Genomic DNA, 13208 nt, shown 5'->3' with positions numbered 1-13208 from the left:
TGAAATGTATCAAAATAATATTTTTTTTATTTTTTAAAAATTAATTTTGAGATCAAAATATCAAAATGATCAAAAATATATAAAAAAAATTAATTCTTATTAAAAAAATAAAATTTTAAATTTTTTTAATATAATCACGTTTCTAAACATTCTCATGTTCACGAACAATTTATATCATGTAACATCAATGCATCACTTTTATAAGAAGCCTAATTTCCTCGAATACAAAAATCCAAGCCCATCTTTAGGCCCAACATAAGAAACCCAAACTATGTTTAGGCCCAACATACGCACCGACTACAAGACATTGCATGTCAGCTGAGCTCTTTCCATTTTTTCATTGCCAAGTGTTTCTTCGCCATCACCAACTCATCTCTGTTCATATTTTCATCTCGTAGCAACACCATGCTGAAACTATCATGTGAATTTGTTATCTTTCAATTCACATCCAACGCAAAAAAGCTCCAAAATCTAATGCCAAAATTCGTATCTTCACAGATTTGATCGCTCACAGAGGCTATATAAAAAATAGACAGGTGTTTTTTTCATCGAGTAATGTCGAGCACTCCCTTAACAGCACAGAGAACTTCCGAAGCAGTTACTGGTTTCAATAAATTAATTCTGAATCTCAACAGAATCATCAGCCCAGGCTTCATCGACAATGAACCCTGGATTCCTGCCAAAACTCAAAATATAATTTTATTATTAGAACATCATCTTCCTCTTAGTTTGTATCGGATATTGCTGTAATCTTCAATGAGTTCTCGTTCAAGACGCGCGACTAAGGAAACTTGAAAACTTGTCAGGTTAAAAATTGACAATAAAATAAAAATAAAAATTAACTTTGGTAGGATAAAAAAGCACAGGAGGTGAAAACATAAAACAAAATTAATTGAAAAAACAATTCAAAAAAAAATAAAAATAGGAAGAGAATTAAATTCAATAAATTATTTAAGATAATAAAATCATAATAAAAAAGGACTAAATTTGAAAAACCAACAAATTAAAGGGTTATTATTGATTTTTTTAAGTGTTGGTGTGGAAATCTAAATGGAAGCAAAAAGAAAAAAGGGAAAAAGAAATGACCACCTGCCTCAAATCACTGATAATCATGGGACAAGCATTGTCTCATCTAGTTTAGGATTTGGAGACATTTCAAATGACATCCTAAAAAATAAAGTTTTAGGTTAGACAACCCCTCACACATCATCGAATAATATTGGATTATCCACGTGTTAGCAAATGCACGACACAAGCTAGTAAGCTTTTTTAATTATATTTAATAAATATGATTTATAACAACATCCCACTCTTGAATATTACAATAAAAAATATAAAATGTAAAAATAATCCTTTAATAAGAGTTCAATTGATTTTATCTATAAAAACATTAAAGTAATTATACTATTTTAAAAATACAAAAAATAAATGTCCAGAGTAGTTAATTTCAAATTATTTTATTCTAGAATTAAATTATTACTTTTATTCTGCAAAACAAAATGAATTTACCCTTCTAACTCCATATAATTTTAAAAAATAATTGTGTATTAGTAAAAAAATTAATTTTACTCGGTGGTCGCTTGTTCAAATAACCCGTATAAATTTAGTGGTCGCCTTTTTACAGGGGTAAAGTTGTAATTACAATATATATTTTTGTGTTAATCCAATCAGTCACTTGTTCAAACTTCAAATAACCCGTATAACAGACCCGGGCAACCGTTCTTCAGTTGCCCTTTTCTTCTCCGATGTAGCAAAATCAAAGGTAAGGATACGTTAATAATTTTATCTTTTTTTTTCCTGTACTAAACACTCAGTTTGGTCCTGCAAAGCTTAAATTAATGAACTTTTGTTTAATTAATAATGTCTTGTTTGGCTTTTTTGGTGGGTAATTTTGTTGTTCCAATATGAGCATCCATTTTTGTTGAAAAAGAGCTTAATTCTTAGTTATTTTAACACCCATTATCTTGTACAATAGTAAAATCTCATTTCTTTTATGCAATGAATTGATTGAGTGTAATTGGTTATTGCTTGGCCAGTATTTCTTTTAGATGTTAAGAGGTAGCTGCCCCATCTGATCCATTCAGGTCCCATTGGCGTTTGTGGGCAATGGACAACCCAGATGGGGCAGTCTCGACAGACACAGCTGCCCCTAGCGTCAGCTTTGTTTTCATGCCAAAAAGTTTGGTTTCCAATGAAAGTTTTGATCTTGGAGGTTGTAATGGTTGAAGTCTTGGGTTGCAGCATTGTAGTTGTGTCTGAGTTTGAGAGTATTCCAGTTACTTAATGTCAAACTGTTGAAAGATTAAATGAACAAAGGCCACTTTTTTGTTGTATGTAATTGATTAGTAATTTTGCGTTGTATGATTGTTTGGTGCTGATTGGGAATTGTAACATTCATTTGAAAGGAACTTTGGTTATAGTTAAAATCTGGAACTTCGATGTTGTAGGGTAAGAAAATGGCTGGCCAAATGCTTCCGATTAATGATCGAATGAGAATTAATTGGACGTCAATGATGGAGCGGTATTTCATCGATCTTATGTTAGATCAGTTGCATAGGGGAAATAGAATGGGTCATACCTTCAACAAGCAAGCTTGGACGGATATGCTGACCATGTTCAATTCAAGATTCGGGACTAAATATGACCGAGACACCTTGAAAAGTCATTATTCAAATTTGTGGAAGCAATACAATGATGTGAAGAATCTTCTTGAACAGAGTGGATTTTCTTGGGATGATAATCGAAAAATGGTTTTAGCTAGTGATGATGCATGGGTATCCATTATCAAGGTCTGGCAAGTCATTTTTCATGGGTTATTGTTTTTTCTTCCTCTGGCTTTGTGGGAAAGTAAACTGATGAAGTATGTGTGCAGGCGAACCCTGATGCACAGTACTACTGGAGGAAGTTTTTGGTGAACTTCAATGATTTGTGCTTGATATTTGCATATACAGCAGCAGATGGAAGATACAGCCGTTCAAGTCATGATATAGACTTGGATGATGATATTCAAGGCCTGAACTTTGGTATGTTTTTGTTTAAAATGTATGTGCAGTGAGGTTGTGTTTCTATTGGCATCTGAACTTGAGTAATGTCTATGATTCTTTATGCAAGGCTTTTGTTTTACAAGCCCCACCTTTTTGGTCATTTATAGTTACATGATAATGTTGCTGCTGTTATTTATAGTACTTGAGGCAAATGGCCATTTATCATCTCCAACATATTAGCCTTCGTTTCACTTGAAGTCAGCCATAGGCATCTACTTCTTAGCATAATTAGCATGCTCAAATGCCTGAAGCTAAGCTAAATACCTTCAAGTGCCATGGCTTTTATCAGCCTTGTTTACAGTCTTCTTAACATTTTTGTAATAAGAATGTAATAGTTTATATTTAATGACAAGATTCTAGTTCTTTTTTCAGAAATTGTGTATCGTTGTCTAAATTAAATAAGAACTATTTTGGGTTAGCTAGTAGTATTTACATCTCACAGCAAGTTTTTGTTTTTTATGAAGAAATGTCTCACGGACCAATTTCTTTCTCAAATGTAGATGCTGGAATGGGTGGCTTTCCCTCAGAAAGCACTAATTGTGTGAAGGCAAAGTGGACATCAGCCATGGACCGATTTTTTCTTGAGCTTATGTTGGTCCAAGTCAAAAAAGGAAGCAAAAGCAATAATACATTCAGCAAAGAAGCATGGAAAGACATGCTTACTTTGTTCAATGCAAAATTTTGTTCTCAATATGGAAAAAATGTTCTAAAGCGCCGCTATAAGAAACTTTTCAAGTACTATTGTGAGATGAGAAGTCTACTTGAGAGAAAGGTATTTCAGGGTATATATTGTTAAATCCTATTTGAGATTTTACTTCATACTGGTACATTTGTACTCACTATTGTAGATGTAGGCACACCCTGATATGCATTCATATAGAAAGAAGACCTTACTAAACTATCAAGATTTGAGCTTGGTTTATGGAAATGAACTCATCGGTGGACATCAAGGTTGCATTCACCAAGATGAAAACTTTGAAGATGTCACCGTACAAGTTAAAACTGGTAAGTTTAATGATTTTTTTGAAAAGCCAGGTTTAGTTATGAAGTTTGTGGAACTGATTTGCGAGATGTTTGATATTTTGCTTTCTAAAATTAATTTCGATGCTTTATTGAAGCCACTATATATTTTGCAAATGAATTATTTCACATACAAACTGGTTTTATCATTTATGCAGACAAAAATAAGGGTCGCCATCACTCTGTTCGAAGTGACGTGGGACCATGTTGGAAATCATCAATGGATCGCTACTTTATTGACTTGTTGCAAAACCAGGCCCTTATAGGGAATAAAATCGGTCATGAATTGACAACTGAAGCATGGGTTGAATTAACCAGGTTGTTCAAAGCAAAATTCGGGTCACAATATGATGATAGCATCCTGAAAAATCAGTTCAACCATTTGAGGGCGCGGTATAATGACATAAAATATCTACTCGAGCAGAGTGGATTTTCTTGGGATGAAACTCGAGACATGGTAACTGCTGAAGATTGTGTTTGGGATTCTTATACCAAGGTGAATTACCATCTTTTCATTTATCTGAAATGTCTTCAGCATCATTTTGTAACTTACAAGTAATATATGCAGGTGTATCCTCATGTTCGATCATACAGAAATAAATCTGTTGCAAGCTACTACAAGCTATGTGTTATATACGGGGAAGAAAGCTCCAGTGGAAGATACAGTGACATGGCTCAACTGGCGGATATTGACAGCAAACCTCCAGTGTTGATGGTTGGTATGTTTTTTATTCAGCCATGAAAATTAGGATAAAAATAATATTGCATGGAAGTCAAAGCATATTATCTCAAACCATGAGATTGACAGGTAAAAATTGAGTGAAAGTGCCTCTTATATCAAGTCTGTCTGAATGAGGACAATGTTGTATGATGCAAGTTGTTACTTGTGCTGGTATGTCCAGTATAATTGCTGCATAACTGCTTTTATTATCTCTAAAATATTCCCCTTTCCCTAAAGCTTTCAACCTTTTCTTTTCCCCCTGTTCCAATAATGTTCATGTACTTTGAAAGGTCAATTTGAATGTTATTTCATGATGGGGGCATTTGCTTTCTTTACACGGAAGAAGTAAAAGAAGGAAAGGCTAATGTTGGAGAATATATCCTATTTATAAGAGAAAATAGATTAATCATCAATGCCCCTATAATATTAACTACTTTAGTTAGAACATTGTGTTATAGAATATTTACTTTTAATGGTATTGTCATTATCAATGAAGTAAGTAATGCATGCCATTAATTCTGTTTTAGAAGGTAATCTATCTAAAAAAAAAAATTGTAAGCTTTGTAACCTAAAAAAATAAAATGTGTTAGATTTAGCTATATATATTCCTAAAATGGTGTAAGAGTGACATTGTTTGGTATGAGTTACTGTTTTTCTTACCTTGCATTTTACACCACAATTCTTTCTTCTGTGAGAATGATACTATCTGTTTCATTGCTTCAAAACTCACAATTCCAAACCTTACCTTAATTTTGCTTCCTTCAGAATGGAAATGAATCATTCTAGAGAATCGGAACTCTTTTTTATTTTTATATCATCAGAATTGGAATTTATTTAAAATATATTCTATTAAGAGACCTAGAAAGTTGTAATAAAGTGGTATCAATATGAGATCATCAATCTCAATTGTTATGATTACAAGATTTTCTTTTTTCTTTGCATGAGAAGAGGACCAATGCCTTGCAAATGGCGATTGTTCAAAGCCAGATTGGACACCTTCAATGGACCGCTATTTTATCGATCTTATGTTAGACCAAGTTCATAGAGGGAATAAGAGCAGTTACACCTTGGATGATCAAGCTTGGATTGATATGGCTGTTATGCTCAATGAAAGATTTGGATCACAACATGAAAAAGATATCCTTAGGCAGCGCCATGAAAGTTTGGGAAAGCTTTTTAATGGCATGAAGATTCTTCTTGGCCAGAAAGGGTTTTCTTGGAATGAAACACAGCAGTTAGTCAAAGCATATGATGATGTTTGGGAGGCTTATACGAAGGTGCTTTGTTTGTTTTTGATTTTATAACCACCGTTTACAGTTACAAATGGCTAACATATGGTACAATGTAGGAACATCTAAATGCCAGATCATACATATCCACTCCGAAGCCAGATTACAATGATTTGTATTTGATTTATGGAAATTCAATCTCAGATGAAGGCCATAACCAATCAGGTCAAGGTACTGGCTGTATTGGTGATTGTGAGTTTTATTTTTCCAAAGGTTTTTGGTACTGTCTTTTCTTTTTCCATTTTTGCTCACTGATAAACTTGTAAGATGCTCTATTATAATTGTCGAATGTGTGTGAAACATCTTGCTATCATGCATAAACAATCCTACTAATTAATTATTTACATGGCTAAAATCTTTTATTGCTTTTGTTCTGAAAATTCTTAAAGGAGCCAAAAATTGCAATCGCGGCTGCTGGAATGCTGATTGGACACCACCAATGGACCAATTATTTATAGATCTAATGCTAGAGCATGTTCGTCAAGGAAGTATGGTTGATCAAAGATTTAATAAACAAGCCTGGAGTGATATGGTTTCAAAGTTTAGTGCTGCATTTGGATCTCAGCATGACCAATATGTCTTAGAAAGGCGTTTTATGAATTTAAGGAAGCTATTTGGTGATATGAAAAATTTACTTGATCAGAGTGGATTTGCTTGGGATGACCGAAGACACATGATAATTGCTGGTGACAGTCTTTGGAATGCTTATCTGAAGGTACTTTTTCTGAATTTAATAATGCCCACACGAATAATGTGGTGATAAATAAAAAATTTCACCTTGTAAGTGCAGGATTACCCTGATGCACATCCATACCGCAATAGGGCTCTTCCTAATTACGATGATTTGTTCTTGATATATGGAGACGAAAACAATCATGAGAGTAACCACCATCGCTCAGTGGTTGGCAATGGCCATGTCCTCGGATCAAATGTTGGTATGTACATATATCTCTCTCCCTCCTCACTCCTTTTCTTTTCAATTTTTTATGATGAACAAGACATACAAGTACTGAGTGATGGTGGTTAAATTGAAATCTGAAGATAATGGGCTCAGGCCATGTGAAATCTGAAGTATTGTGTATTAATTGCAACTGTGAAGATAATGCTGTTGGTAATACAAAAGATACCCTAAATGAACTATTTATTTTTTCCTTTGGATTGACAGATGACGAAGATGGGCTATCCCCTATTGATTCTAATCATCCATGGATAAATTGGACAAAACCGATGGAAATATATTTTATAAAACTCATGTCAGAGCAGGTGCTTGAAGGGAACAAAAACCATGAGACATTCAATGAGCAAGCTTGGGCCTGGATAGTTGCAGCATTCAATGAAAAATTTGGACTTCTATGTGAGAGAGATGCTGTCGAAAGCTGGTATCTAAGCTTGATGAAAGAGTATAGCAACATTACAAATATTCTCAATCAGAACGGTTTTGCTTGGGATGAAACAGAGCAGATGGTGATAGCTGACGATGATGACTGGTCTGCTTATATCAAGGTATGTTCCCTTGTCAAACATAAAATTGTCGTCCTGGCTTCCAGCCTTAATTCCCCTAGCATGGTATGGCTGGCCTTTTATGTCATTTAACCATTAGAAATTTGAGAGTAGTGCTAGGTAATTGTACTTTCGCTTGCAAAATAACAATAATAGTGGTAGTTGTAAATAAATAAATAAAATCTACACAGGTACTTTTCTGGATGAAGAGATTGCAACTGTTATTTCAGTCCTAACAATTCCTTCCCCGAAATTTTATTAGCTTCTCATTTTATGAAAATTTTCTGCAGGAACACCCAGGTGCAATGAAATACAAAGGCAGGGTCCTGGGTAGCTATAACGATCTTTGTGTAATATATGGTAATAGCGTGGCAGCAGGGAGAGCAAGTTACTTGGGTGTAAACACGGTGATTGACAACAATGCCTTCGATATGGGGATTGATGGTGTTTTTGGAGAGGCACCATACCCTACTGGAAAACTTGAAATATCTGATCAAAGGCATAAACGGAAGTCTCTGTCTTCCTCCACAACGATGGCTTCGAGGAAAGTTCACAGACCTAAGCGAGGAGAGGCTAAAGAACCAGTTGGTCTGAAACCAATGGGAGTTATGGAGGAGCACAATGAAGAACGGATCTCAATCGAAGAAATTGTCAATGCACTTCAAGTTATACCAGACATGGACGATGAGAACTTCTTGGAAGCTTGTAAACTTCTAGAAAATGAGGAAAAAGCCAAGGTATTTGTGGCAATGGACGTAAAACAGAGAAGGAAATGGCTATTTAGAAAGCTTTACAGATAGCATTATCATATATCTGACTTAGCTATTGTGATTATCATTGTACAGTTCAAAGTTTGGTCTGTGTAAAATAGTAGGTCCAGTGCTAATGTAAAGCAGTTCTTTGAAGTGATCTGCTGTTCGATCTCCATACGACAAGGGATTACGAAATCTACTGATTTCTTCTATGTTTCAAGCCCCGCATTGGACCCCATATTTTTCAAGCAATTTCTTTTTTCTTTTCTTTTGCCACGTACACTGAAACCTCAGCTCCCCTCACTTCCTTCCAGTGTTCTTGTTTAGAGATACAGTGTTTCTTTGCCTAAAATGTGGGGAGTTTATCATCAACATGAAGGATTTCAACTTGAGATATGCCAACAGCATTTTGGGTAGGTTTTGGAAGTATAATCGATTATCTATTGAGTAAACATAAATCCTAAGAAAAGTGGTTGCAAGTTTACCCTGTTGGTCTGATGTGCTTGTGTCGGTGGTCAAAATAACAGGTGGAGCCAACTATCCCTAAAAAGTTTTTGTCTGGTAAACACTGCTATCTTTTGATCTTCTTGCTCAGCATTCATGACAACTCTACATCTTTCGGTCATAGTTAATAAATCCAAGTCTAACTTAACGGGTTTATTCGATGATTATTCGTCAACCTGAAACTTAATTTAAGTAATGAAGGGTTTTTTTTAAAAAAAAGTTGATAAATTTTTTTTGTGTTTGAATATATAATGTTTTTCTACTCCAGAATTTAAAGAAGGAGCTAAAATATAATTTTTTATTAAAAAAGAAAAATAAAATATGTTTTCAATGCCTTTTTTTTTATATACTTCAATTACCGAAGGTCATTTTATAAAATAAAGAAAGTTCCTTTGTCCTTTCTTTTGTAAATACAAACACTTTATTCTATCCTGTTTCATTAATTCTATTTTCCAGTCATGTAAACGCGTTAAGATTATTGTCATAATTAAGCATAAAAACAATAAAAATCGTCACTCACATCCTAACAAGATCTGAAAACCAAAAAGAAAATCCTCAATCAAATGAAAGATCATAAATTTAACCCAGTCAAAGCAAGAACCTCCCCACCCCCGCTCTCACTCACTCACTAACTCAATGAAAAGAGGCAAACAAATCAGCTTCAAAGGCCTAAACTTTGTATGAAATGGCATGGCCTTCTCCTCTCTCCCTCCTCTCCTAAACACCATTGTAGCAATCTCCATAACCCTCATCTCCACTCTCATTTTCTCAAAATCCCAACTTTACCCCACCCCGTCTCCTCAAATCCCCCATAGATCCCTCCTCGCTCAAAATCAAGATCAAAACTTTACTCTCTCTTGCACCTCTTTGCCCTCTTCAAATGGCTTTATTGACTACCTTTCCCTTCACTTTTGCCTCTTCAAAGAGAAGTTCTTGCTTTCAATTCCTTGCCTTTCATTATTCGTACTTCTTCATTTTTATGTTCTTATTGAAACAGCACAATCCCATTTCTCTATAGTGACAACAAAGCTAACCCATCATTTAAATCTCTCTCCAAGTATGGGAGGTGTGACCCTTTTGGCTTTAGGTAATGGGGCACCTGATGTTTTTGCATCACTTGCTGCTGTTAGGTCAGGGCAATATAGAACTGGGTTTGGTGCTATATTGTCTGCTGGGACTTTTGTTTCTGCCCTTGTTGTTGGTTTTGTTGCTATTTATGCTGCACCATTTAATGTGGATCCTGCTTCTTTTATAAGAGATGTTGGGTTTTATTTGTTAGGTGCTTTGATTTTGTTTTATGTTTATTTGAGTGGGGAGATATTCTTTTGGCAGGCTGTCGGGTTTGTTGCGTTTTATTTGTTTTTCGTTGGGTTTGTGTTTTGGATGGATTTAGGAAGTGGTAGTATTCCTGCTGCTGGCTGTGCCGGTGGTGATGATAGAAGGGATGCAAGAGAAATGGATTGCGAAAGAGGTGGTGAAGTGGTTGTGGGGAGTTTGGCGGGTGAGAAGGAGCATTCGGGATGTTTTGAGAGGGCTTGTGGAAAGGTAATGCCTTGTGATTTGGCTTGTGTTTTCCCTTTCTTCTTCTTCTTCTTATCTGGTGGATTACCAGTTTTTAGATAAATGGAATGTTGTTTGTGTTGTTTTGAAGTTAATGCTATGAGAGATGAATGAATTTAGTTTTGTTACATTTGGTTAAATGTCAAGTATCATGTGATTTGACAATGAAAAAACTGAAGCATATTCACTTGGATACTGTTCTGAAATCTTAACATGATTGAAGTTCTCATTTATTGGGCTAAAAATTAATTTTGTAACATGGGTGAACCTGTATTAGGAATGTGGACGAGGTTAAAAAAATTATCTTCTCTATTTCTCTTTTCAGTGTTTTGGTATTCAAACAGATAGATACAAATATAATTTTTGCAAATTCATAATAAATTCTTGGAGTTTCTGTTTCTGTCAACATTGGTGAAGAGAGCAGAAATTCGTATCTCATGAAGTTTACTCTGTTAGCCACTTGTGAAGGGAATTTGTAACGTTTCTTTCACTTCTGAGAAACCTCATTCTGTTCGGTTAGTGTTAGAATAGAATACCAATGGCCCTCTAGGCATGCTCAATCAAATTGAATAAGTCATTCTATGAAGTTTAAAACTTCCTGGGCTTGCAACCAAATGGTGCAAGTTTGAGTGCAAGTTTAATCACTTGATCCAAGAAATGTTTAACGATGGGAATCTTTAATTTTCCATGCATGGAACCATAATTCGGATATAGCCCATATACATTGTGATCATTTTTCATCCGACATATAAATAAGGGTCTTTTTCGAATTTGAATTGAGGATTTTAAATGGCTGATGTTATTTTCAGATTGGTGTAAAAATTGTTGATATTTCAGGGGTTTCCTTCTTTGAGTTTTTTAATCTCATCTTAGTCTAGGGCTTCCTCTCTTGTGATGTGGCCTTATCATAAGATTATGCCTTGAGACTGATATAAAGTGACTAATACAGGGGGAAAACACTAACAAAACCATTTGTATAGATTATGACTGTATTGAATGCTGATTTTTAACTTTGGGCTTTACCTTTTGACCCAGAAGAATATGTTATCTTTATGCTGCCCAAGTAAGAATACTTCGTGTTGCGTTTCTGGTATTTTGGGAGGCTCTTTGGCTTCATAAGCAATCCAGTTCATCTCTTATTGTCGTGAATTATCATGCATATGTTTTTTGCTTCACAATGACTTTCCTAAAGTAATTAAGTCTTTTGACATAAGAAATACCCAGCCAAAAGATTGCAAATTCTCCTATTATTTCTTAATTGATATTTACGTAATTATATTTATATTTAGATCATTTTATATATGATAAGTATTAGAAGTCTTCTTTTCTGATTTATGTTTCTGTCATTTGTACAGATCTCAAAAGTATGGGAGTTTCCTGTCTCTTTTCTTCTGAAGCTCACAATTCCTCAAAGTGCACCTTTGGAATGGAACAGGTCCTACATATCTGCCAACATTGCTCTTTGCCCAGTAGCTCTTTTGTATGCTTGCAACTCATTCATGCCATTAGATCATCCCATTGCATTCCTCTTTCCAAACACTCATTTCCCTCTCTGGTTCATAGTACTTTTGGCAAGCTCTTCACTCGCAGCTCTGCACTTTATACTTGAAAAGGAACCCCCAAAGAACGAGCAAATATCGGTGGTGCTTGTGGCATTTGTAATGAGTGTCTTTTGGATATCTGCTGTTGCTGGTGAACTTCTCAACTGCCTGGAAGCACTTGGGATACTTCTTGAAGTGCCCCCATCTCTCCTTGGGCTTACAGTACTTGCTTGGGGAAACTCTGTGGGTGATCTAGTTGCTGATGTTGCAGTTGCCAAAGCTGGCCAGCCAGCTATGGCCATGGCTGGATGCTTTGCTGGACCAATGTTTAACATGCTTGTTGGTCTTGGATCAGCTTTGGTGATATTAACAGCTGATGTTTATCCAAAAGCTTATAAACTCCATTTCCACGTTGGTATTGTGATTGCATTTGTGTTTTTGCTTTTTGGACTGATGGGATCTCTGTTAGTCATCACTTGGTCCAGATTTCGGGTGCCTAGGTTTTGGGGTTTCTGCCTTGTTGGGCTTTATGTCTTTTTTATGGCAGTTAGCTTAGTCATAGCTATGTTCTCAGGGTGATTGGTTTGATTCACAAAGTTGAAAATATGTTGCAAATTTGTCATCCATAAAGGGGAGGGGCATATACAAAGCCTTGATGCTGGATGATAAAGAGTGCCAAGATTATGAAATTTTTTATCTGTAATCTGAAAATAGCTATAGTTTGTATCTAGAGAGTTGAGCGTGTTCATCTCTTTCCCCTCAAATTTTCCATAACTTCTGAATTTTATTATAAACACCATTTCCATGCATATACAAATATATTTGTAATAGGAAATATCTGAGAAACTTGGTAATTTATTGTCCTGAATTTGATCAATACTTAAGTTCTGTCAATTTGCATCATGATTCTCTTCTATATGCTGATCTTCGCCCCATGCTTATGTTTCCTTGTCTTAACTCCCTTTTTGAAACTTTGCTAGATACTAGTTTCTGAGTACTGATTTCTGATCCTTGTTATTTTCTTTTGGCTACTGAATGTCTTCCTTATCAGCTAATATGTGATGGTGCTCGTAAGATATGTAAAATTCTATTCTAGCCAAAACAGGTTTGCAGAGAGTTGAGTTTAAACAAACCAGTTTCAGAGCTTATGAATGTCTCACAAACATGAAATACGCACTCGAAAACCAGTGAAATCTGACAGCAGAAACGGTGGTGATGGTCTTCCTTGTGCTAAATGCTAGTTTGATTCTCCGGATTCCAGTATTCTAAGATTGATC

The 13208-nt window shown here is 35.2% G+C and overlaps 2 protein-coding genes across 2 annotated transcripts; both read left to right on the top strand.

The window, feature by feature from the left end:
- The first annotated feature begins 1656 nt into the window (after positions 1-1656).
- LOC118060819 (uncharacterized) lies at positions 1657-8546 on the top strand. Its single transcript, XM_035074109.2, has 13 exons — positions 1657-1762; positions 2448-2789; positions 2873-3023; positions 3545-3816; positions 3899-4049; positions 4223-4560; positions 4633-4783; positions 5734-6062; positions 6134-6245; positions 6464-6789; positions 6865-7009; positions 7240-7577; positions 7865-8546. Exons 2-13 carry the CDS (start codon positions 2457-2459, stop codon positions 8372-8374), a joined length of 3156 nt encoding a protein of 1051 aa, XP_034930000.1. The 5' UTR covers positions 1657-1762; positions 2448-2456; the 3' UTR covers positions 8375-8546.
- A 761-nt stretch (positions 8547-9307) lies between these two features.
- LOC118060817 (cation/calcium exchanger 5) lies at positions 9308-12661 on the top strand. The gene is made up of 2 exons (XM_035074107.2): positions 9308-10375; positions 11746-12661. The coding sequence occupies exons 1-2, from the start codon at positions 9521-9523 to the stop codon at positions 12508-12510; spliced, it is 1620 nt and encodes a 539-aa protein (XP_034929998.1). The 5' UTR covers positions 9308-9520; the 3' UTR covers positions 12511-12661.
- Positions 12662-13208: the final 547 nt, after the last annotated feature.

This window comes from Populus alba, chromosome 13 (genome assembly GCF_005239225.2).
Source record: "Populus alba chromosome 13, ASM523922v2, whole genome shotgun sequence".
NCBI classification, from domain to species: Eukaryota; Viridiplantae; Streptophyta; class Magnoliopsida; order Malpighiales; family Salicaceae; genus Populus; species Populus alba.
This window is presented reverse-complemented; position numbering and strand designations above follow the sequence as displayed.